This window comes from Taudactylus pleione, unplaced genomic scaffold (genome assembly GCF_031769625.1).
Source record: "Taudactylus pleione unplaced genomic scaffold, aTauple2 ptg000117l, whole genome shotgun sequence".
Classification (NCBI taxonomy): domain Eukaryota; kingdom Metazoa; phylum Chordata; class Amphibia; order Anura; family Myobatrachidae; genus Taudactylus; species Taudactylus pleione.
The window spans coordinates 1319623-1346789 of NW_028284519.1; the positions used below are offsets into that span (position 1 = coordinate 1319623).

Below are 27167 nucleotides of genomic sequence, written 5' to 3' on the forward strand. Positions count from 1 at the left end.
GCTTTGATGGCATGGCTGTAGCCTGGGTAGCGAAAAGTTATGGAAGAATGGACGACAGCTCTGGAAGGTACTATACCTGATGCTACCAGAGAACAGCAGTCTTGCGAGAAGCAGCTGCGTATATGGGGGTAGCTTCGGCCTACCGGGAGTCTATTGAGGCCCTCCTGAAGTCAGGGGTCATGGTCCCTGTTCCTGTGATGCAACAGGGAAAGGGTTATTATTCAAATTTATTTTTGATTCAAAAACCAAATGGGTCACATCGCCCTATCCTGAATCTGATAGGGCATCCATGTGCCAAAATTCTGCATGGAAACCCTATGGTCAATTATGCTGGCGATGGAGCCTGTGGATTTCAAAGTCTCCATGGACATAGACGATGCATATCTGCATGTTCTGATTGCATGATCCCACCAAAGATTTTTGAGATTGTAGGTAGATCAGCAACATTACCAATTTCAGGTTCTACCCTTCAGGCTGGCCACAGCTCCTCGGGTATTTACCAAGATAATGGCAGTCATGACGGCTCATCTCAGACGACAAGGAGTCAGGATACTGTCATATTTGGATGACTTCCTGATGTTAGTACAATCTCAGGGGATGTTACAATGTCATCTCCAGATGACCATTGTCTGCCTACAAGAGCACAGCTGGATAATAAATTGGAAAAATTCCTCTCCCCTTCTCCAACCCAGCAGATTGTGCACTTGGGGGCACTGCTAGATTCTCTGGGACAGAGGATTCTTCTACCAGAAGACAAGATTGTAGCACTACAGTCTCGTGTGTGCAGTCTTCTCTGTAAACAAAGAGTGTCAGTATACTTGGCAATGCAGGTGCTGGGCTCCATGGTAGCCACATTCCACATGGTGGCTTATACACAGTTCCACTCCAGGTCCCTGCAGAATTGGATTCTGGCTAATTGGAATGGTCAGTATTATCGGATAAAGTCTCAGATGATCTGCATCTCGCCAAGAGTTCGGCTCTCCCTCGCTTGGTGGCTTGAGACGCCTCATTTAAACATGGATCGTTGGACGGTTCAGGAAAGTCTCCTACCAATAAATATCTTGGAGCTTCGTGCAGTGCACAGAGCGCTCATACTGGCGCAGGACCTCCTACAAGGCAGGCCTGTCCAGATTCAGTCCAACAACGCAACAGCAGTGGCCTGCCATCAGGGAGGCACACGAAGTCTGGCAGCCATGAAGGAAGTCGCGGAAATTCTGCTATGGGCAGAATGCCATCTTCCGGCAATCTCTACAATATTCATCCTAGGTGTTCTCAACTGGGAAGTGCCAGGACATACACGCCGGAGAATGGGCTCTTCATCCGGATGTCTTTCAACTCCTGGTGGACAAATGGGGAGTACCGGACGTAGACTTCATGGCATCACATCACAATCACAAAGTCCCCAGGTACGGGTCCAGAACAAGGGACCCCTCAGCCGCCTTCGTTGATGCTCTGGCGGTGAGATTGAATTTCAGGTTGGCATACCTGTTTCCTACAATCTCTCTCCTCCCAAGGGTCATCAGAAAGTTCAAGCAGGAAGGTGGCAGGATAATACTTATAGCCCCTGTAGGCATTGGTTCTCTGACCTGACATGTCTATCCAAAAACAGTCCACTTCCACTACCCCTACGGCCGGATCTGCTAGTACAGAGTCCCTGCCTATATCAGAATTTACCTTGGCTGGCTTTGATGGCATGGCTGTTGAGTCTGCCGTCCTCAAGGCCAAAGGTTTTTCGGCCTCTGTGATTCAGACGATGCTGAGGGCAAGGAAGCCTGCTTCCGCCCGCATCTATCACAGAATTTGGCATTCATTTTTTCTTTGGTGTTCTCACAGAAAATATGACTCTAAGATTTTCAATTTCGCAAGAATACTTGCTTTTCTTCGGGCGGGATTAGACTTAGGTCTCCGCCTGGCTACTTTGAAAGTTCAGGTTTCTGCATTTTAAGTTTTGTTCCAATACAGAATCGCACCTCTGCCGGATGTTAGAACATTCTTGCAGGGGGTTCTCCGGCTGCAACCTCCATTTGTCCCTCTGGTGGCACCATGTGACTTGATTTTGGTTCTCAGGGCATTGCAGATGGCTCCCTTTGAACCATTGGATACGGTGGACGTAAGATGGTTGACAGCGAAGACACTTTTTCTCCTCGCTATCGCCTCGGCTCATAGAGTTTCTGACTTGGCAGCTCTGTCATGTCACTCTCCATATTTGATTTTCCATCAAAATATAGCTGTCCTCCGTACTAAGGCGGGTTACCTTCCAAAGGTGGTTTCCCATTTCCATATGAATGAGGAGATTGTAGTTCCGGCCTTTCAGTCTTCAGACCTTTCTACAGGTGAAGCTTCCTTGGATGTGGTTCAAGCCCTTCGTATCTACGTGGATCGTACCAGCTCCATCAGGAAATCAGATTCACTCTTGTGTTATATGGGTTCACAAATGAGGCTGGCCAGTAAACAAGCAGAAGCAGACTTTGGCTCGCTGGCTGAGTACGACTATTTCTCAGGTCTATACACAGGCTGGTCTCCCTGTCCCAAACAAGGTGACAGCACATTCTACTCGGTCTGTGGGACCATTGTGGGCGATTAGACATGGCGCCTTGTCTGAACAGCTTTGCAAGGCAGCCACTTGGTCTTCCGTCAATACATTTATCAAATTCTATGCATTTAATACATTTGCCCTCCCAGGATGCTTCCTTTGGGTGGCGGATTCTCCTTGCTGCACATGAGTGTTCCCACCCTTAAGGGAACTGCTTTAGGACATCCCCAAGGTAGAGTTTGTGGACCCTATGGACCCTGAAGAAGAAAATCAGAGTTATAGTATAATATACCTTAGATAACTCCTTTTCTTCGAAGTCCATAGAGCACCCTCCCTGACGCACCTGGCCTCAGTTGGGATCTGTTCTTTTGCTATTTTTTCGTATCACTGATTCCCTCTACGTATGTTGAGTGTTTCTGGTGTGCAATGTACTTCCTTCTCCACTTTCCATCGTTTCTACTACATACCCCAAGGTAGATTCTGTGGACCCTATGGACCTCAAAGAAAAGGAGTTATCTAAGGTATGTTATACCATAACTCTGATTTTTTTCAAACACAGCCTGTGACATGGCAGTTAGGAGCTGGTTGGCTGGTACTTTATCTCCATCCAAGGCTTAGTAAATAGACCCCCAAGTACCGAACTTGGGTTCTGCATTATATACTAAGTGCCAGGCTTGTGGTCTGATTTATATCTAGCCACCTGTCGGGGGATCTGCTCTGTATAGTAGCCAACACACTGTGAGTTGCTATGTATACTAGTCATCAGAATTGACAATAAACAACACTCTGGTTTGCATACTATTCTTAAGAGAAATTCTGATTTGCATATTAGCCAACATGGTGACTTTGCTTTGTATAGTAGCCAACAGTATTGCTCGTAATTGTACAGTTTTATTAAATGTGGTAATTTACTGAATGTATTTGATGCACACTGCGAAATGCCTTGGCTTTGAAATGATGCGCTTCATTGGTCTGTGTGGTGGTCTAGGTGCATGCCTCCTCTTTTTTCTTGGGAGACGCCTCAATGTGCGAAGAGACAGAAACATCTTTGGAGGCAACCTATGCAAATCTACAGTGTAAACTTAATATAAGACTCCAAACCGCTACCCCTCTAGATTACCTTTTTAATTAAATGATTCACTTTTATTTCCCCTAAAACAATATTTAGTTTACCTCATGTATGGCTTACAGTAATCATGAGAACGTGGAGGGGCTGTCTGCCAGGGATCACTATGAAATACTGGTGGCTCAATAGCCGCTGGTTCAAATCCAGATGCTAAATCACCGAAGACTGAAGATCCCGACAGGGGTGGTAAGTATACTATTCCTACCATTCTCCCCTCCCTAACTCTCCTTCTCCAGTGCTTAAAGCTAACCTCCCCCTGGTGGTACCTAACCGTAACCCTCCCCTCCCTGTAGCCTAACCCTAACACTCTCCAGGCGGTGCCTAACCCTAATCTCCCTCCGGGGTGCCTAAACCTAACCCCCCCATCCCCGGAAACAGTGCTCTACTTACCCAGCTCTAGACGTTCGGGATGACGGGGGTTGGGATGCCGACGTCGGTATCCTGAACTCCTTTGGGATATCGGCATTATGCCGCCGGCAAATTGACTGCATCCCGTCTGCCTTGAAGATAGATATTTAGTGTGTGATATACTGTATTGCATTGTTGTAATGCACCTAAAAATGCAATATGGCAGTGCAAAACAGGTTCCGTTAGTTATAGGATAAGATATGTGATAGTGAAAACCTGAAGCTGCAATCTATCATTCTCTATTCTTCCATTCTATTCTTATGACTCCTAGAAAAAAATTGCCTGATATACATACCCTTTTGTTTACTAAGTTAGACCAGTGCTATTGGAGCTACATATCTTTATTATGTTGTCTTGCATTTAATTTTTTTACCCACTATTTCATCTCACCTATGAGCACTGCTCATAGCTGCTTAAGCTGAAGCTTCCTACAGCCTGACCCAGGTGCCGGTCAGGTAAGAGGCCAGGAATCTGCGTCTGCCGATGCAGACCCTGGCCTTGTCCTGCACGGAAAATGGGGCATCATACTCCCGTTTCCGGGAACAGCGATTAGCCGTGCCCCCGCTCTGCCCCCCTCCCACAAATGTTGCAGCATGTCAATCATGCTTGGGCTGGGGGGTCTGCGTGCGTAATCGGAGGACTTGTTCTGCACATGTGCATAACAGGTCCTGCACAGACCCTGAAACATCGTAGATGTATGTTCATCATCGGATGAATGTACATCTCTGAATCAGGCCCTGAGTGCATACTCGTCTGCAAAGTACTGCACTTTATTGTTTAAAAAGAGAATTAAAATACGTACAAATTCAGAATATGGTGTAGGAAATCACAGGATGCATATCTGTCATATCTAGAACCTGGGGAATCATTGTACTGAAATTGCTGATACCCAGCTAGACATTATGTAGTTTGGAGTCCGGTATTATGTGCTTTGGGATGGAATGGTCTATTCCAGCCCGCCAGGAATGAATTATAGCCATCCTGAATTGTTTATATTTTCCTGACATCATCTAGTGGGGTGTAGGACAGGAAATAAATATCCCCCACCTCTAATTCTAGGGATCGTTGCTCCATCTAGAGCTCTATACAATGTGGGAAGTGGTGGGGCCCTGCTTATTCTAGTGCCAAGTGGAAGTAAATTTATATACCCTGGTTAAAGGGAACTATTAGCCAATTGGGGCAATTGAGTAAAAATGCATGCATAAATAAAGTACCTGTCCATTATCATAAATCGGGGTTAGACCCTGTAGTACTCAACTACTATTGTGACCCTGGTCCTTAGCCTACATCAGACATAATCCATAGATGCATGAGAGCTGCACATCTTATTTAGTGCCAGCAAGCTGGTCCCTCATCCTCCACGGCACCATCTTCCCAGAGATACTGTATTCCCTGAGGATGTCACTCAGAAGATTTTTCAAAAGCAAAAAAACAAACTTATGTGACATCTACTAGTTTTCATAATATTACTATTTCTTTCATTGGCATTGCGCCTCTGTACTTTGGGAAGGCACCCCACAAACCTCGCTGCCAGGGCTGACCCCAGGTCTACTAGCAACCTGTCTGAGAAATTTTGGAGCCCCCCTCATCCCAATCCAACGACATCCATAATTAACACACAAAAAATAGATTTAAAAAAACCACATGGGCTGATTCAGATGCACTGGATGTCAGACATAGTGGAGCATTTTTTTGCTACTGTGCATGAATCTAAGATGCACCACGCATGCAGTCTGATTGTATCTGTACAGAGTCGCAGTTGTAATTTCAGGTGCACGCAGGAAGGAGTGTATTGAAAATGTAGCAGGAATTGACAAGAAGGTGCCTTAGCGCACGCTCGGAGATGGTCCGTCTTTGGATGCGTTAAGGGGTGTGACAGGCATGTCGGTGAAAGTGGTTTAGTACACAGACGCTTGACCGCTCACCTAGGGGGCCAGCTATACACAGACAGAAAAATTGCACCTACCATAGGGCCATAAGCACCAATTTCAGCGTCTACAGATGCAGCAAGCGTTTATCTCTGTCCTGGCACATTCATTCACATGGATGTACACCAGGATACATAAAGTCGCAGATGTGCGACCGGTAAAAATGCAAATACGGAAGACACCACTCAGCAGCTTTAGGGAGTCTGGCAAGAAGAAGATAGCCCCAAAGCACAGAGTGATGAAGCTGCTGAACACCAGCAGCAGCTTGAAGGCAGACAGTTTCCTCCATGCGGGGCCAAGCCCATGCAGGTCAGACACCGCATCTTCTGGGGCCGAGACCCCCAAGCTGCTGCCCACTCAGACCCCAGCGGGGGTATTGCCACAGTTACTATAGCACAAGGTAGCCCAATGCTCGCTGCCATCACACTCTGCTCTTGGGCTGCGTCTTCCTGGACTCGCCTATGTCCTGTCTCTCGCAAAAGAAAGGCTGCTGCCTTTGAACAGCAGTAGTATCCTCCCTGTCCTCCAACAAGCCCTAGTAAAGAGCACCCCCCGCTAATGATAGACCCCACAGGAAATTAATAAAATACACATACATGCCCCCCCCATAGAAGATTGACCTGCTATGAACACAGTTGTTGTGTTGCTGAACTTGGTTCCTCGCCACCTCCCTCTTGCTCCGGCTCTCACTTTACATGTATATAGAAGATGGGACAGACTTTAAGAGACTATTGTGTTGATCCTCAGTTGCTAATGCATTACCATTTCTTTATTGGATGATTTTGCAATCATGTTATTTTATGGAGCAGAAGAGCTGAAACTGATACTGCATGCTCAATGAAAAGTAAATGTTAGTGGTATAATGATTTTATTTCTGTAAATTGTTGAGCGTGCAAAAAATGAAAGCAAAACCACAAGCCTGCTGGATGGACGCAATGGGCTACAACTTGTAATGCTTTCCACATGTGCCATGAATTCAGATTTATTTCAGATACTCAAAGTATGATTCATTAATATGATTCAGAGCAGCCTGCTTGGGTAAATTAAGGTTTCAGACAGTATTACGCACCAATAATATACATGATTGTTTACCCATTGGGGCAGATTTCTTCTCTGGGATTATACTACTCTGAAAATAGGTTCAGATACAGTTGTATTGCCTTATTTACTAACAAGTCAAAAACTCACCCACAGCAGTACGCTGCCCCATAAGCCTGCGTTGAAAACATTGGTAAGTATGGACCTTTGGACATCTGAGATTACCACCATGTCCCTACATGAAACAGACAGAGCAGCGATTTATCAGATAAAATTAGGTTTTTCCAATCCCTCATTGCCTGGCAATACTTAATCTGCAGAAACTGTTTCTTTATTCTTAAATTGAAATTGGGTATTTGGCTGCCATATCCAAACCAAGTGCTTTCCATTCAGTTTTGGCACAAATTTTGTACTCCTCTTTTATTTGACTGACTGCAGCCTCTCAGTTACCCTACATGCTTTCTCTACCCCGGTCAGCCTCTTTCATCGAAGATGTTTTCTAACACAAGACTGTCTCTGGCTGGATATTATTTCAACTCCAAGAATAACATTTATAATTATGTGGTCTCTTTTGTAGCACATAATAAGAGGTTCTACCATACCCATTTGTTTGGGTCCTTTATATTGCAGTACACACATATAAATAGGCTCTATTAAAGGTACATTTATTTAATGTGTCAGTATTAGGGATCTGCAATTTCCCCCTTTTTGTCTGCTATAGAACTACAGGTCTCAGCCCAGCCACGTTTTTCCTGTGTATTTGTGTATTTAATGATAAATTTGAAGGTCAGACCCCTTCTCTTGGGCTATCATTCCCCCCACCTGTCTCTTTAATTGATAAAGTTCCTTTACATTGCAGTACACATATTTAAATGGGCTCTGTTAAAGGTAAATTTATTTAATGTGTCAGTATTAGGGATGGACGAGGGAGATCCACCCCCTTTTCCAGTGATCCTATGGACTACCTAAAAAATGGGTCTCCCCTGCACCTTCCGAGAAAGTAAGTCAATGTATGGTGTAACTGGGGGTGCTGATAGGACATCTCATCATATAAGTTGAGCTTTTCTTTTTAACCTAAATGCTACAGTATTAGAAAAATGCTAAAATGAACACTGGTGATTGATGTGTGTAATAATATTTAAAAGATACAAGTACATGCTAGTTATTTGATGCCCATGTTGTTTGCCTCTCTATGTGCCTCTGGCCACTAACTTATGTCTGTGACCAGCCTCTGTTCTGATGCATTAACAGAGGAACGCATACATGGTTATATATTACTGTGTTCCTGTTTTGGCTTACAGGTGATGAATACTGGATTTACACTTCAAGTGCATTGGAAAGGGGATACCCAAAGAAGTTAACGAACCTTGGACTACCGCCAGATGTCAAACATGTGGATGCTGCCTTCAACTGGAGCAAAAACAAAAAAACATACATTTTTATTGGGGACAAGTTCTGGAGGTAATATCACAGTAAGAGGGAGTTCTTGCTACGGGATCATCACAGTAGTTTTATAGCGACTGTAAGCAGAAAGCCAAAACATAGTGCACAGTTGTCGTCCATTCTGTATGTAAGAACATCAATGAGAGTGTTATTAGTTCCAATTTTTTTTTTTTTAAAGATATTTATAAAATAACAGGGGCTAAGGTAGGAATTTGCACTAACAGTACATTTATACTTCTATCTTTAATATAGAAATCATATAGATATCATAGTTGAAAGACTTTAAAGTATTTTGTAGGTTTCTGTTGTATCGCTTATAAGATTACAGTTGTTTCTGTAAAATTTATACCATAATACACTAATTATTATTATTATAGTTATTATCATTTATGTTTATAGTGCCACAAAGTGTCCACAGCTCAGTTAAGCACTAAACATAGCAGCAGTGTCCTTGATATATCAGTACAATACAATGTAAATAGATATACTGTATCTTAAGCGGAGTATAAACCTGCTTTATAATAATATATTGCATTACATGATCCGCTTTACGGCGACACGACGTATTGTTACATGCTTCATTTAGCAACACCACGTTGTCCGTGGAATCATCCCATTGGATGTGCAGAGCATCCGAAGAGACAATGCAATGAACAATGGGTGAAAATTATGGATTGATGGTACACACTGGCTGTTCCGATCGGTTGAAAGTACCAAAACTGCACAGTATATATATATATATATATATATAATGTGTTTCGAGCTTTAGGAATATTGCGCAGCAATAAAATGGCAAGCTAGGTAGGATGAGGACAAGGGTAGTTCAAATCACTAGAGGGGAGATGTATCAAACCTTTGAGAGAAATAAACTGGAGAAGTTGCCTATAGCAACCAACCAATCAGCTTATACCTATAAATTATCTATCATCGTCTATGATATGACATTTAGTAGCTGATTGGGCAATTTCTCTATCTTTTTTGAAGGTTTGATCATCTCCCTCTGTATCTTGCAGGACACAGTGGCGGAACTAGTGGCGGTGCAGCTGGTGGCTCGCACCGGGGCCCGATGTGGTGCAGGGGCCCATAACCGCCTGCATCCAACAGCACAGCTGCACCCGCCGCCAGTGTCCCCCGGGCCCCACAGTATTAAGTGTAGTGCAGACCACAGTGAGAGCGATCCGTACTACACAGTAACAAACACACCGCCGCCAGCAGCGGCGGTGTATTTGTTATAGCAGCCAATGAGAGTCAGACAGACTCTCATTGGCTGCTGAGTCCACGGAGGGAGCCAGCTGGAGCTCACTCATGAGCTCCGCCTTCCGGCTCCCCACGCAGCAGGTGATGGGAGAGATGTCATGACATCTCTCACATAGTGCAGAAGAGTGGGCCAGGAGAAGCGGATAGCGGCGGTCACTGCAGGAGCGGGGATTCAGTAAGTTGTGTGTTTTTTTTTTTTTTGTGTGTGGCACTGCATTGGGGGCGCTACTGGGGGCACTGTATTGAGGTGTGGCTGCTACTAGGGGCACTGTATAGGAGGGCTGCTACTGGGGGCATGGTATAGAGGTGGTGGCCGCTACTGGGGGCACTGTATAGGGGGCTACTACTGGGGGCAGTGCATAGGGGGGACTACTACTGGGGGCAATGCATAGGGGGGACTACTACTGGGGGCAATGCATAGGTGGACCACTTCTGGTGGACACTGTATAAGGGTAACTACTGAGGGCACTGCATAGGAGGACCACTACTGGGGCACTGTATGTGGGGCACTACTGGGGGCACTGCATAGGGGGGCCCAAAGCATATTCTTACAGCTGGGCCCACCACTCTCTAGTTCCGCCACTGGCAAGACAAGTGGTAGTAAGTCACAAGGTGTTTGTGGTGGCAAAATGTACCAGGTACTGAAGAATGGGTGAGAATAACAGAATATACGTAATAAGAATAACAATGGAGGGCTGAGAACAGACTTGGGGGAGACAGGGATCATTTATTCAAATCTATTTTTTAAATGTTAACAAATTTGTTTAAGTTCGTTAGCGTGTCATGGTGATCTATTCCATGTCCCCACTGCATATCTGCAGCAATAAATCATTTGTATTAGTAATCTACTGTTAATTCTTCATTCATTCCTAACTGACACATTCTGAAGATACATAGATGGTGTGAAAAACATGAACTGTTAGGGCTCCTGGGGGGTAAGTTTATGAAACATTGGTCTGTCACATTGATTGGTCAGTCCCAGAGATCACATGGCCATTTTTCTTGTTATGGAGCAGTGAGATAGAGCTGTTGCATTTTCAAACTGACACTGTTATACTGAAAAAAAAGCTAAAAACATTTCTCTGATTTTTGTTAGTTAGATTCAGTTGTCAGAGAAACAAAAACTTCAAGTTCAGCATAAGGGTTTGATTCAAATAGCTGTGCTGCGTCTACAGTATATCAGGCCATCGTGATAGCTGATTTCTTATTGCACCTCCATGGACTGTGAGCAGAATTCAGCTCTGTGTGACATACCGCGGGTTCTTTATTTATGCTTAATTCATCCAGCAATACTTTGAGGTTCCTTGGGTTATAAGGGCAGGAAACATTCACATGTGTTTGCTCGCCCATAGAGGTGTGAACAAAGAACAAGTGAGATTTTCCTACCAGACTGCTATGATTACAATTCTAACCTCATACTTACCAACCTTTTCACTCTGGCCTTCCAGAGATCCGAGGAGGGTCAGGCCAAAGTGGGAAGGGAGGGGGCCTGGCTCTTTGGATGGAATCATCATAACAGGATCCGGTCAAGATCCCGGCAAAGGAGATGCCGGCGCTTAGAATACAGGTGCCAGGGTTAGGCACTAGGGGGAGAGTTAGGCACTGGGGTAAAGGGTTAGGCTTAGGATGCAGGGAGGGGGAGGTTAGGTTTAGGCACCGGGGAGGGAGGGTTAAGGGGGGGTTATGATACCTGTCGTCAGGTGTCAGTATCCTAACCCTGTCCCGTACCCAACCCATCATAACACTACCACTGCGATGTAATGTGTGATTTGTGGTATTGCAACACAGGGAGGTGCCACAATGATGCAATTCATTGTGAACAGCATCATCATGCAGTATGCCTCGCCCATTGGAGAACTGGGTAGGATGCGCGTGTGTTGTTTTCTTTCCTGGGAGCCAGTAGGCTCCCCCAAGTTTGGGAGCAGGTATGCTTGGCTAAGTTCTCAGCAAAGTGGATGAGAGCAAGCAGCAGTGTGCAGGCATTTACAGCTACTACAGGGGTGAGTGCAGAGGCAACAGTGCTTTCAAAAATGTATTTTTGTTTTTAATTCAGTGTTCTGACAAATGGATTGTGCAAAATAAACAATACTAGTATATTTTGAATAAAAAAAAAAGAACAGTTTGCTTAATAGGTCTTTGGTTGGTTTCTTTCCCAGATTACTATTATTATTATTATTATTATCCTTTATTTATATGGCACCACAAGTGTTCCGCAGCGCCTTACAAAGTACATTAATAATTTGACAACTTACTTACAGTACAAAATAGGACAAGGACATGGATAATATACATTGATACATAAGTGACCATAACACCTAGATATGCAACAGAGCGTAAGCAACCAAGTGTTAGGTGCCCTGGTGGGGGGTAAGAAGTAGGTGAAATTAAAGAAAGGTGAAGCACAAGAGGGTAGAGGCCCTGCTCATAAAAGCTTACATTCTAAAGGGGAGGGGCAGACAAACAGGTGTGACACAGATGGGGTAAACGGAGGAAGGAGCATATTGCAGCAAGTTAGGATGGGAGCTGGAAGGCTTTGATGAAGTAGTGGGTCTTGAGAGCCCATTTGAAGGATTGTAAAGAGGAGGAGAGTCTGATAGGAATATGGAGAGAGTTCCAAAGGTTGGGAGCAGCACGGACAAAATCTTGGAGCGGGAGTGGGAAGAAGTAATTAGTTGGCATGAGAGATGGCATGCATTGGTTGAGCGAAGGGGGCGGCCAGGAGAGTGGAGGGAGATGAGGTCAGAGATGTAAATGGGAGAGGAGTGGGTGAGGGCTTTGTAAGCAAGTGTGAGAACCTTGAATTGGGTTCTAAAAGGGAAGCAGAGCCAGTGGAGGGCTTGTAGGAGAGGGGAGGCAAACGTAGAGCGTTTGAAGAGGAAGATGAGTCGAGCAGCAGCATTGAGGACAGACTGGAGAGGAGAGAGATGGGAGTTGGGGAGGCCAGATAGGAGAAGGTTACAGTAGTCCAATTTGGATATGACCAGTGAGCGTATGAGGGCTTTGGTTGCATCCTTGGTGAGAAAGGGTCTAATCTTGGAAATATTTTTGAGATGGAAACAACAGGACTGTGAGAGGCTCTGGATATGTGGTTTATAGGAGAGGGAGGTGTCCAGGATAACTCCAAGACAGCACACTTTGGGGCTAGAAGAGATAGTTGTGCCATCAATTGTTAAAGAAATAGTGGGAAGTGAAGTTATGTTGGAGGGTGGGAAAATGATCAGCTCAGTCTTAGACATATTAAGTTTAAGAAATCGCTGGGACATCCAGGAAGAAATAGCAGAGAGACAGTTGGCGATACGAGTGAGGAGAGAGGAGGAGAGGTTAGGGGAGGAATGGTAGAGCTGAGTGTCATCAGCATAGAGATGATACTGGAGGTTGAAAGAGCTGATGAGTTTACCTAGAGAGAATGTATAGAGGGAGAATAGTAGAGGTCCAAGATCGGAACCTTGGGGAACACCTACTGTAAGAGGCTGTGGTGGGGAAGAGGAGTCATGAGAAGAGACAGAGAAGGACCGGTCTAAGAGGTAGGACGACAGCCAGGAAAGAGCAGTGTCACGTAAACCAAGGGAGTGAAGGATTTGCAGCAGGAGAGGGTGGTCAACAGTGTCAAAGGCAGCAGAGAGGTCAAGGAGAATAAGCAGAGAGTAGTGGCCCTTGGATTTGGCAGCAAGGAGGTCATTGCTGACTTTTGTGAGGGCAGTTTCAGTGGAGTGGAGAGAACGGAAGTCAGACTGAAGAGGATCAAGGAGGGAGTGGGAGGAAAGAAAGGTAGTAAGGCATTTGTAAACAACATGCTCAAGGAGCTTGGAAGCAAAAGAGAGGAGAGAGATGGGACAGTAGTTGGAGAGAGTGTTGGGTTCAAGGGTAGGTTTTTTTAAGAATGGGGGAGAAAATCGCATGTTTGAATGCAGAAGGGACAGTACCAGATGAGAGGGAGAGATTGAGGAGGTGGGCAAGATGGGAACAGGCACAAGGAGAGAGGTAGCAGAGGAGACGTGAAGGGATAGGCTCAAGGGGGGAGGTAGAAAGGAGGGAAGACCGGATGAGAGCCATGACTTCCTCTCCAGATACAGGGGAGAAGGATGTCAGAGTCGGTGAAATGGATGGAGATGGGTGATCAGGAAAAGAAGGAGGTGTAGAGCAGGGGGACTGGTGGGATGTGATGTCCTGACATATGGAATCGATTTTGGATGTAAAGTAGGTAGCAAAGTCAATGGCAGTGAGTGAGGAGGGGAGGCAGGGAGGGGGTGGACAGAGGAGGGAGTTGAAGGTGGTGAAGAGACGCTGGGGATTTGCGGACTGGGAGGAAATTAGGTTCTTGAAATAGGACTGTTTAGAGAGGGAAAGGGCAATACTGTAGGATGAGAGCATAAATTTGAAGGGGAGAAAATCTGCCTTAGAGCGTGATCTTCTCCACTGTTGCTCGGTGGTTCTTGAGCACTTTTGCAGATATCTGGTGCATTTGGAATGCCAGGGTTGTAGTGTGGATCTGCGAGGGTGAGTAGTGATTACCAGCGCAACAGAGTCCACAGCAGAAGTAAGGGAGGCATTGTATAGGGAAGCAGCTTGTTCAGGGCAGGAGAGAGGATAGGGGAGAGAAGCGAGTCAAGCAGGGAAGATAAAGAAATGGCATTGATAGCCTCAATGTTACGCTTAGTGATGGTGGCCTTTAGAGGTAGAGGAGGGAGAGAAAGATAGGTTAAAAGAGAGAAGGTGATGATCAGAGAGGAGGAATGGGGAGTTGGAATAATTAGAAATATTACAGCGGTGAGTGAAGACTAGATTAAGTGAGTGCCCACTCACATGTGAGGGTGAGGAGGTCCATTGGGAGAGACCAAATGAAGATGTGAGGGTAAGGAGTTTGGAGGCAGAGGATTCTCTGGGGATATCAATTGGAATATTGAAGTCACCAAGGATAATGGAGGGGAGGTCAGAGGAGAGAAAGTGAGGGAGCCAGGAAGCCAAGTTGTCTAGGAACTTAGAGGGAGGGCCAGGGGGATCGTAAATGACAGCTACTCCCAAGTGTACTGGTTGGAAGAGGCGTATAGCATGAACCTCAAATGTAGATAATGTATGGGATGGTTCAGAGGGTAGGAGTTGGTAGGAGTAACCTGGGGATAGAAGGCCCCCCACACCACCACCATGGCGACCCCCAGGCCGAGGGGTGTGAGAGAAGGTGAGGCCCCCAGAAGAGAGAGCTGCAGGGGAAGTGGTGTCAAAGGGTGAAATCCAGGTTTCAGTAATGGCTAGTAGATGAAAGTTTTTGGAAATGAAAAGGTCATGGGTGGGAACCAGTTTATTACAGACTGATCTGGCATTCCAGAGGGCACAAGATAGAGGGAAAGTGTTTATGGGAGAGATGTGAATGAGATTATCAGGGTTGCTGTGACGAGAAGGTGAGATTAATTTGATATCTGTGTAATGATAAAAGGTTATAATTGAGTGAAGGAAAAATGGAGATGTAGTGGGGAAGAAATGGAATATTAAAGTAAACTGTGTTAGAAGATAGATGACAGGCTTGGCAAATAATTAAGGTAGAGGTAAACTGAAATTGGCACAGATACAGTACATTATGCTGTAAAATATTTGTGAAATCAGAGAGCCAGCACAAATATTAGCAAGTAAAGTGTTAATTTCTTAGAGTGAGCAAACAGAGGGCCTGATTCAGACCCGGTCGCGAGCGCTGAGCGCTCGCAACCTGTCGATGGTGGCCCAGAGCGCATGCGCACGACGGAGCCGGCTCCGTCGTGCGCATGCGCGAGACCCGGATAGCGACGGGCAATCCGTCGCTCCGGGTCTCGCACCAAAGGGGACGTGCTGTCGATGTTGAGTGACAGCATGCCCCCTTTGGTGGGCGGGCCGGGAGGGTGGCTGCCCAGACGGAGGCGTTCCCATGAGAACGCCTACTGTCTGGGGGCGGCCCCACAGACAGTAGGGGCGGCCTCCTGTCCAGGAGGCCGCTCCATAAAAAAAAAGACGTCCTGATTCAGAGCGAGCGCTCTGTCAGAGCGTCCAGCTGTGAATCAGGCCCAGAGTCCAGTGATTAATGTCCAGGTTAAGCAGACAGCAGTTGCTTGTAGAGAAGAGATTGTGAATTTACATATCTTGTTTAGTCTTTGTCCAGATGTTCAGGTTTTTGGATGGGTTGAGGTTAGAGGTGTCTCCTTCTGTTTGACTTCGGTTTAACGCCGGTCTAGTAAGCAGTAGATTATTGCAAACATCAGAATGTACTTGCATTAACAAATAATTGAAAGCACTAGACCACTCCAATGCAACCAAAGTGCATTTATCTCCCATACATGTACAGAGTTTGTTTCTGGACTATATACTATTCTCATAACTTGAATATACTGTAGTGTAAACTTCACTTGTGAACACAAAGTAGTTAAACATATTTCTTTAATGAGCATTATGTATGGTACACCTGCACTAATAAAGGGGATAATAGAATATACTGCTGTAGATTCCAAAATTGCCTTCTAATTGGAATGTCATTGTGACCCTTGAACCACTTTTGCTTTTGACTATACATATTTTCTTTGCTTTCTCTATCACTGGCTTTGATGATGTCAGCTATACTATAATTATGTTCCTTATTCTCACAGATATAATGAAGTTAAGAAGAAAATGGACCCTGGCTTCCCAAAATTAATTGCAGATGCCTGGAATGGTGTGCACGATAATCTAGATGCTGTGGTAGACCTCAATAACGGTAAGAAAGTTTGATTTCCACAGGAAGCAGTGTATGTCTAGTTACCTGTAGAAATATTAGTGCTCAAGGGCCACTTTGTATTATAAATCTACCAATAATATTTAGAAATATATATCTACCGTAATAATTTCCAACTTTATTTTTACACTACAATTTAGATGTCCGTTTGGACACACTCCTCCCTATCTTACTCCATTCCCAACTCTGAATCAGGCACTAAATACCTCTGCAACACCGCAGAAAAATCAGCACCTTTTCCAAATCGAAACATAATATATTTGGCCCAGAAAGTCTGTTGTTTGCAGGAAAATAACATCCTCTACAATCACAACTTTGGCCCTCATTCAGAGCCGTACGCTCTGAGCAGAGCGCACGCTCTGAATGAGGGCCGCCCTCCATAAAAATGGAGCGTCCTCCTGGACGCTCGTATAGCTGTGGGTCACCACCCACAGCCTATACGAGCGTGCAGTTTGATGGCCGCGATGGTCGTGACCATCGCGACCATCGAAACTGCGAGCCGGAGCCTGCGGTTGAGGTTTTCAACCGCAAGGCCCGGAGTGATTTTGGCTCTATCAGAGCCAAAATCACTCCCACTGACATCACTAGTGATGTCAGTGGGCCGGCTTCTGACGGTAGGCGTTCCCTTGGGAACGCCCCCGTCAGGGAGGCACGCCCACCAAAGGGGGCGTGCTGTCAATCAACATCGACAGCACGCCCCCTTTGATCAGACACAACGAGCGAAGGACTTTCCTTCGCTCGTCGCGTCTGGCGCATGCGCACGACGGAGCTCCCTCCGTCGTGCGCATGCTCAGTGCAGACCATCGACCCACTTGCGAGCGGACAGCCGCTTGCGAGTGGGTCTGAATCAAGGCCTTTATCTCATATATCTTCTGTACTTAAAGGATCACTCAACCCTAATGGTGCATACACACGTTCAGATTTTTCCTTCAGATCTGAACGATAACGATTTAAAAATCGTTCAGTCGTTCATATCTGAAGGAAAATCTGACATATTTGACATGCCTGAACGATGGATGATGAACGATGCGCGTTCCCTTTTGTCAGATAACGATATCTGACATCTGATGTGTTTGCAGTCAGACTTGGACGATTCCATTCATTTTAATGCAGTCAAAAATCGTTCAATCGTTCAAATCGTTCAAAACTTTGGTAAAATCGTTCATCTGACAAATCTGACCGTGTGTATGCTCCATTAAACTGCAATTTGTACTGTAGGTATAGGTATTGAAGATAAAATACACACTTTGCAACTGTCCTGATTTGTAGGTATGACATACCTGATGCGATTGGACTGTCTGCTGTCCCTATTGTCATCACTATGTCCTGATATGGGTACAATTAGAGAGTGTGATATTGTTGGATGCCTGTTGGAGCAGCACAGACAGTTTAAGACCCTCCCACGTCTTTAGGGCAGTGTCCTGAGGATATCCGATTAAAGCAAAATAGCTGATATTGCAGTCATTTCAGTTACTGTGACAATGAGCGACATCATCTGTCCTGCCCTGTGTATGCAGCAATCGAGAGTGCAGTTGTGTAAAGCAAGTCTGCTTAGCATAGGTGTCAATCACACAGTGATTGCTGTGTTAGAAAAGTAGTCCTTCCCTAACATGGCAAACTGAATGCAAAGGAGCACAATAGAGTATGGTGGATTTATTTAGTTAAATATTAACACTGCAGTTATTCCTTATTTATTATTCAACTCAGTAATACAGTTTGTAGACTTATATTAATGCAAAATGTGATATTACTTGCAAATTAAACTTTTTCAACTATCACATATATACTTGTGTGTTGGCAGACGGGATATGGGAAGTGAGTACTACATAATCATGACATATACTGTATATTGCGTGACTTCATTCTGCACATACTCGGAAATAAAGGTCCACATATGCAGCGCCGCACCTATTCTGCACATATGTAACGTTAAGAACAGAGAGGCGAAACAAGGAGGCACGGGGCAATCACACATAGGCAAAGTTCAGTAATGGCGTGTTCACACAAATGCGGATCAGTTTTTCTGTGTATGTATTCTGGCTAGAAGGTGTATGTTTAGCACCGGCTACAGGTCAGATGCAAGTATGCATTGATACTGATGACTTATTATAATGTAGGCTCATATGCTGCCAATGCAGAGGTGTATCCATCATGAGTTGTATACAGCTCTGCATATATGTAGAAATATGCTATATCTACAGATGTGTCCATATACATCTTACCTCCGTGCGCTACAAGTTGCGTTAAACATAACGCAGTAGCTCCAAGTGTCTTTTTGTGCACTTTTTTACTTTCAAATGCATCTTATTCGCAAAGCAATGCGTATAGGACACACAAGCAGCTTCTACTGACTAAAATGATAAGCGGCATGCCTATATTCTGTGTGTGTATCTGCATGCTAAATACTAGCAGCTGTGACACTGTAACGTAGCATTTCGCATGCAGATACACCTGCAGTCACACACAGAATATAGGCATGCCGCATATCATTTTAATCAGCAGAAGCTGCTTGTGTGTCCCATCCACTTCACTTTGTGAATAAGAGTCATTTTTAACCGAGTCACACCACAGCATGCCGCGACTAGAAGGGCTGTTTACCACACAAGGAAGTGATGTGTGTGGACACCTCTGTATGTGCACTATGATTTGGAGCATCAGTCCCCTTGTTTAGGGATGCTTATATAAATCAGGGCTGTCCAATCAACTTGCATTATACAGGTGCAATATATAAATAATGTTCTCTCTTCCTCGTTACTATAAACCATACTTATCTCATAAAACTGTAATCTTTAAAGCAGGTCTATATTAAATTCAAGTCAGGTATTGTAGTATTACAATTTTGCAGTGGCCCAAAAAAAGTTTCTATTGACACTTTCTCCTCACTTACCAGCTGGGAAGGCCGTCTGTCCGACTCAGATCCACGCCACTTGCTCTGTGCTCCCTTTCCTACTGAGCTAAATGTAACTGTGGATGCCAAAATGCTGACCTGTGCTCACAGTATTCAGAGGCTGAGAGTTTATGTACATGGCAGTGAGCTTACTAAGCTCCTAAGGACCATGGTCACCGCAAAGGGAAAAGATACCCATAGCAACATAGTCCCTTGTCATCCCAGTATCTGAGGGGCACTGATGGGACCCCTCATTGTCTGGCCCTTTATCAACTGCTGTTGCAGCCCCAGTAGTTATGCCCATGATAGTGCGAGTACTATATATAAAACATTGTTCTGTGTATAACAATACACACACGCACATAGCACTGTGCATAACACCGACACACCACTCTGTAGAGCAGCACACACACAGATACTGCTCATCCATCCAGGATTATTACAGCATATTAATGATCATATCGCCTATACAAAACATAAAAGCAGTAAGAGGTTTGTTTTAGGATGCATGTAAGTTTGGACCTCCCACCAAGTTGCATGCTATGGTAAATATGACTGATGTTCTGTAACTGAGAATTGTTTTATCCTCCTATCTTTCAGGCTACAGCTATTTCTTCAAAGACCAGTACTATCATGAAATGGAAGATAAGATATTGAAGATTGTTAAAATCGGCAATGTAAAAACCGATTGGCTTGGTTGCTGAAGTGTACAGTGTTACATTAATCACATATTGTCTTTTGTATGTATTCCAGTTTACATGTTTATGACTTTTTGTTATTGGTTATAGAAATGTACTGTTTGACCAGTCTGGTACTGGTATATTGATTGTATGTGCAAGAGCACCTCATTTTCCTTACACGATAATTTAATGTGTTGCATACATGAGAACAGTCTAAACCAAACATGACAGTACAGACATACATAGCACATAGTGCTTACTGCTGTATGAATGGGTCATTGGTCCATCAACCTGATGGCTAATTGCCATTGTGATGCTATATTATGTGCCATTCATATATCGACGATAAACCTACACGTACAGAGGCACAGGCTGCCTATAAACTTGTGATGATGATAAATAGCTACAGACAAATTCAGTATTGTACTATAAACGTAAAGAAGTCAGTATTCTGGTGTAAATTTACACCCAATTGTCTAGCTGTGATATTAGATTGGATTATTTTCATTTGTTACCATGTTTGTACTCTGTTGCAATAATGTTTGTAAATTCTTTCAACTTGTACAACAGTGCTTTAAATTTCCAAATCTACACCTCCAATACTGTACAACTAAAACAAAACATAAATAAAGTCTGTGATTTACAGCACCTTGGCTTCTGTATGAGGACACATCTGTAGGAAAATATAATGCTGGAAGTAATTGTTAATATATCAAATCTCATCTACATAAGAGTAAAACTCAGCCAGAACTAATAAAATCAAGCTGTAGCATAGACAAAAGTGGGCAATCGGTCCAATATTGCTGCAATACTAGATAATGATTTTATTCTTTCCCCACGCTCTAAGTAATTCTATAGGTCTGTACTGTATGTATAGTCATACTCAATGAAGCCTATGGTGATCCCACCACTAAAGTAATAGATGTGTTGCCATATTGAACAATGATCCTGTCACTAGGCTGTGATGTTCAGTGGCAGGATGGGCCTATGAGGGGCTGCATTAAGGATATTTTGCACAGATAAGTATAACACAAAATAATAATTTTTTAATATTTTAACGTTATTCTACACATTGGAGCATATTTAATTAGCTGCTCGGTTTACTCACAGCTAATTGTCAGCCCTATTTTATTCAATTAAGTACCGCATCCCTGTGCTTTAAGGGTTCATTTAACGCAGATTATTCCTTGCAGCCTCAGGAGCTGTGAGAAAACTCAGCATTAAATGGACCCTCTAGGACCTAACATGCAGGGAAACTCATAGACTCCAGCACTTAACGCGGAATCTATGGGTGCACTACCAGTGGGTTTATCACACTAGGAATTTGATTAACAATCGAATTGCTCCAGGCATTAAACATTTAGCTTTCCATACGGGTGATTTAATTTACCGCAGGTAATAGAATATGCCCCATTGACTGCGTTTATAATTTATGTTGAATCAAACTGGTAACTTAGGGCTTGATTCAAAGATTTACCCTACAGCACAGCCACTGGGTCTTTGTATGCAGCAGCTGTGCTGAAATATGGAAAAGCTGCAAGAGGTGCTGTAAGTAAAAAGATGCCCACTGCCAGCTTCTCTGATCCGGTGTTGTGTCCGAAGACGCAGGTTACTCAGGACGTCCAGCAAAATCCCACTGCTGGGGCCAGTGAAGCTGCATTAAATATTCAGCCACGGGCTTCGGCACGGCCAGGAAACGGGGCTGTGACGTCACGCCGCTGTTTTCTGGCACACTCCGTGTTGCCACCATCATATGCCAGCAGCATGTCAATCATGCCTTGGCTTTGGATCACTGCAGCCAATTTCACAGAAACAGATGTGCACGTGTGCAGTGTAAGATGCATGTGCAGATATTCAAACAGAGGAGATGTAAATATTGAATTTACGCACATCTCTTATATAGGCCCTTATATAAGCCCTTAGATAAGCCCTTAAGTCCAAATTTTGGAATATTATAACTGAAGAAAGATTTCTTGATCTACAACGGGCAAATTAAGAGGAAAAATATGAACAGAAAATGGGACAAACTGAATAAAAAAAATGCAGACATTTATTTAACCCCAGAAAATATGCTTTGTGAGACATTGGACACCACAGCGCTGACTGCAGTCAGGAACAACCGTAAGAATTTCAGTAAGGTGTTCGCTTTGGAATTAAATCTTGTCAATGCACTATTATACAATTAAAGAGTTCATTAATCATAACATAAGTATCATTATTTATTATTATGGTTTGAACTTGCTGCAATCTCAAACAAAGTATGGGAGGCATTCATCATGCCTCCTGCCCTAAAATATCACTTCCGAAAAGCTGCTGTTTCTGTGGAGTCTGTTTTTCGTAAGTGAGAGACTCTTCTCCTGCTCCCCAGGTCCTCCTTTAGTCTTCACATGCACAGCATGAAGACAGGCTGCGAAGATTCTTGGAAGACCATAGGAGCAGGATAAAAGTGAGAGGGGCCAGCTGAGCGCTGACACCCACCACCGCAAGAAGACTCCTTTCATGCAGTGGAGGGATGGGGGAGCTGGCAGCCGCAGGACAGCTTGTGAATACTATTGGGGGCTGTACGCCATCTGAGTATGGTGTCCAGTAAAAATCAATAAAAAAAAAATATATGTGCGGAAATTGATGAATTGGGCTGTCCCTATAAAATACAATCTTTATGTACATTACATAAGAATACGTTATTTATAGGATGATGAATGGACCGAGGGTGAGGTAGAAAGGATTTTCATCTGTTTTAGACACACCACGTACATTATTTTTGTTGTGATTAACTCTGTCTCACACACAAGTAAGTCAGGCTCAAGTGAGTGCTGTATGTGACATAATTAACGGAATTCGGGGGCAAGGGGTCAGCCCTCCCCCCAAAATATTTGAGAGAGCAGCAGCCGCAGATGGACAGCAGCAGCTTTGACCAGTCAGGGCTGTGAAATAGGCTGCACAAACCCTGCACTGCACGGAGGAGGAGGAGGTGTCATCACACTTTATACTACCTGCATCACACATTATGTCACAATATAGTGTCCATACATTATACCAGACTGTAGTGCCCACACATTATACCACACTGTAGTGCCCACACATTATACCACACTGTGGTGCATCCACATTATACCACACTGTACTGCAACATCATGCCACACTACAGTGCCCCTACATTATGCCACACTGTAGTGCCCCTATGTTATGCCACACTATAGTTCTCCTACATTATGCCACACTATAGTGCCCCTACATTATGACACACTACAGTGCCTCTACCATATACCACACTATAGTGCATTATTCCACACTGTAGTGCCCGTAAATTATGCCACACTGTACTGCCACATTATGCCATACTAGTGCCCCTACATTATTACTGTAGTGCCCCTGTATTATATTACACTGTACTGCACCTACATTATGCCACACTCTACTGCCCCTACATTATACAATACTATACTGTACTCACATTATGCCACACTGTAGTGCCCCTACATTATGTCACACTATACTGCCTCTTCATTATGTCACACTGTAGTGCCCCTACATTATGCCACACTGTACTGCATCTTCATTATGTCATACTGTAGTGCCCCTACAATATGCCACACTGTACGGACACAGTATGCCACAGTGTATTCAAAAGAAGCCACCTCAGCCAGCCAGCAGAGCCGGCATACCTTCACAATGAGACTGCGCTGGTGCTGATCTCCACGGTAGGGATGGCAATTGACCATAGATAGATAGCAATCATGGTTAACTGTTGATTGCCGATGGTTTTGCCATTGATAGCAGATAGCCAATGGTTCTCCACCATCGATGGGCGAGTGGTAGCCGATAGTTTTTTTTTTGACAGGTGCTCTGTTAAGCCCCGCCCTGTTTTTGATTGGCCCACCATGGCCCCAGAAGCCCATGGAGGTGCACAAATCATTGATGGTTCACCATAGATGGTTTTTGTGCCATCAATGGTAATCACAGATGTACCCATGGCCATCCCTACTCCACGGGTCAGAAGAGCATGTGATGGGCTCCTCCAAATAGAGTTCAGCATATGCTCCTCTGACCCCTTTGCCGAGTGCTATTGGGTTTATTACCCAGTAGTGCAGTGCCCCAGTCCTCTGCATGTAGCTGCCGACCGGGTCAGTCAAAACAGCCTTGCTGCACTACAGCCTGCACTCTGCTATAACGTACAGTGTCATCGCCGTAGGCCCCACACTCCCTGCCTGTCAATCAAACTGCAAATAAAGACTCCCGACGTATGACTACGGTAATGTACCTTGACACATGCGCAGTGTGACTCAGGAATGCGCAGTGTGACTCAGGAATGCGCAGTGGCAAAAAAATCACTCCATCTGTGAAAACATTGGCATTGCGTACAACTCTGAATCAGGCCCCTTGTTCTCTGTATACAATCTTTATGTAGTTAATCGATTATTTGCTCTGGGAACCCCCACGATGCATGTATTACACAGAGTGCATGCACAAAGGTGATGTAATCGAGACAGACGGTATCAGGTAGCAGAAAAGTGATGGCTGGTGACTGGGAGGTGGCTAGTAGTGATGCAAAAATGAGCTGTTTGATGGGCGTATTATGGGAGTATCGCAGGCGTGTCAATGGAAGCAGCTGCATTCACAGACGCACAGACGCAAACATAGGAGGTTGTAGTCAGATTGAGAATGCATCTGCTACAAGGCTGGTGTAATTTTCGATTGCGCAACCTATGGTGGTGTATAAGGATGCACAAATCAGTATTATCATGTGCACGGGCGCTAAAGGTGGACATCTAGTCCTTGCAAATTCAACCAAATGAATGTATACAAGGGAAGGAGTTTGTAGGTCATTTGCATAAACTCGCAGATGGGCGACCACCAATACATGGTGATGGTGCAGTCACGCTTTTGATGACGTCAGTGGAAAGCCGCATCTGCGACGGGCTTCCCGACGTGGATTCACTTGTGGTGTTGTCTATTTAAGGTAAGATACTGTATATTGCTTTTTCTTATCCTGACAAAGGAATCATTAAAGGTTCCGAAACGTTGATTTAATACCCAGCGGGTTATTGTAATCTTTAACAAGACGTCTTGAGTGCTGCCGTGTGTTTTCTATATATCCTCACCCAACGGGGCGAGGTAATTCAGGAGGGCACCAGACGCAAGTGTTGACACAGCAGCAGGGGAGTGCCGGCAGACAGCAGTATTTTATATATATATATATATATATATATATTTATACACATATATATAGGCCCCCACACGTTTGTTGGCCAGGGGCCCCCACAGACCTTGATCTGGCCCTGCTACCCCCCAAGTGCCTAACCCAAACCCTAACCCTAGTGCCCAACCCTTAACCCACCCCCCAACCCCGCTACTTACCTTCGGGATGCAGGTGTCGGGATACCGGCGCCGATATTCTAAGTGCCGGCATCCTCTGTGCGAGGATACTGAATGTATCCCCCCAGCATTACTCTCCTATAAATTTTACTCTGAAAAAAAAAATAGGTCCTATATAGAACGTATAGTTTAGGGCAGGGGTAGTCAACCCTGGTCTTCGAGAGCTACAAACAGTGCATGTTTTCCAGGTCTCCTCACAGAATCACAAGTGAAATAATTAGCTCCACCTGTGGATTTTTTTAAATGTGTAGTGCACCAGGTAAATAGTCATTCTTCATCGGGGCAATCTAGGGTATACATAAATTCATGTTTCCATGAAATACTGTCAATAATAATTAGAGATGTGTGCCGACCCCCGTGCTTTGGTTTTGGAACTGTATCTCCTTGGTGTTTTGGATCTGGATTTGGTTTTGCCAAAACTGCCCTTGCATGTTTTGGTTTTGGATTTTTTTAACATTGGAGCGGATGGACACTGGACAGGTGCGTCAGCAGCACTGGAGCAGTTGGACTGTGACGGCAGCACTGGAGTGGATGGACACCGGACAGGTGCTTCGGTAGCACTGGAGCGGATGGACACCAGACAGTGGCGTCGGCGACACTGAAGCGGATGGACACTGGATAGGTGCCTTGTTAAAACTGGTGCGGATGGACACTGTTCAGGTACGTCGGTAGCACTGGTGCGGATGGACACTGGACAGGAGCGTCGGCAGTACTGCTGAACGCAGATTCCTGATTATCGGGAATCTGTGCGTGCGCAGGATCCATTCTGCGAGTGTGCAGAATGGGTCCTGCTAAGATGCACACAAGCCCTTGAATGACTGACAGAGGCATTTAAGGGGCGGTGTAGGCGCGGCCAGCATTCCCAGAAACGGACCGTGTCCGCCCCGTTTTCCAGGAGTGGCCCTGTAGCAGTGCCCCTTATGCAGGCCCCCCCCCTGTAGCAGTGCCCCTTATGCAGCCTTCCTTGTGTAGCAGTGCCCCTTATGCAGGCCCCCCCCTGTAGCAGTGTCCTTTATGCAGGCCCCCTTATTGAAGTGCAAGTACGGTACTTACCTGAGTCACCGCCGTCCGGGATGTCCCTTTCACTTGCGCGCTGACTGGATCTAATATGATCCAGCAGGCGCGACCACACAGGATCCTCAGCGCGCGGGTGACGTAATGACGTCACCCGCGCACTGTATGACTGGGAATGCTGGTCTCTGCAGCGTTCCCAGCTCAAAAAGAAAAAAAGGTAGGTCTTATTTTTGGGGTAGGGCTTATTTTAGACCGGGCTACAAAAGTAAGGGTAGGGCTTATTATCAGGGTAGGTCTTATTATCGGGGAAACACTGTATCTATAGCCTGCGTGCATACATCATATATCTATAGCCTGCGTGCAGCTTTGCAATTGCGATCCTTGCTGAACCAGGCCCTGATTTATTTCACTCCTTATCAAATTTGGACAGTTTATTAGTGAGTTTGGAAGTGAAACAAAGGATATTGGGCCTGATTCAGTACGGATCACAACTGCGACCGCTGCTGCGATTACACATGCAGTCTCACTGCGATCATATGCTAACGTCTGCGATCACAATTTAATCTCAGCACAACATGAGGACACCCACATCCCCTTACATCCGTAATACTTAGCAAAATAGCGAAACCATCGGTAACATCGAGTACCATCGCAGCCTCACATACAGTTGCACAAGGCCAGACCTTACTCAGAAATTGCTAACCTTCCAATACACAGTGAAAGCTCAGACTGCGAATGCCATCGCAG

General features: G+C 44.8%; 1 protein-coding gene across 1 annotated transcript in view; it reads left to right on the plus strand.

Moving 5' to 3' along the window:
- Positions 1-22225, plus strand: part of MMP2 (matrix metallopeptidase 2) — a 78191-nt gene extending 55966 nt beyond the window's left edge. The window contains exons 11-13 of the mRNA XM_088471842.1: positions 8335-8494; positions 16339-16445; positions 19951-22225. Of these exons, the coding sequence (XP_088327968.1) occupies positions 8335-8494; positions 16339-16445; positions 19951-20054 (371 nt within the window). The 3' untranslated portion in view covers positions 20055-22225. The remainder of the gene's footprint in view (positions 1-8334; positions 8495-16338; positions 16446-19950) is intronic.
- Positions 22226-27167: the final 4942 nt, after the last annotated feature.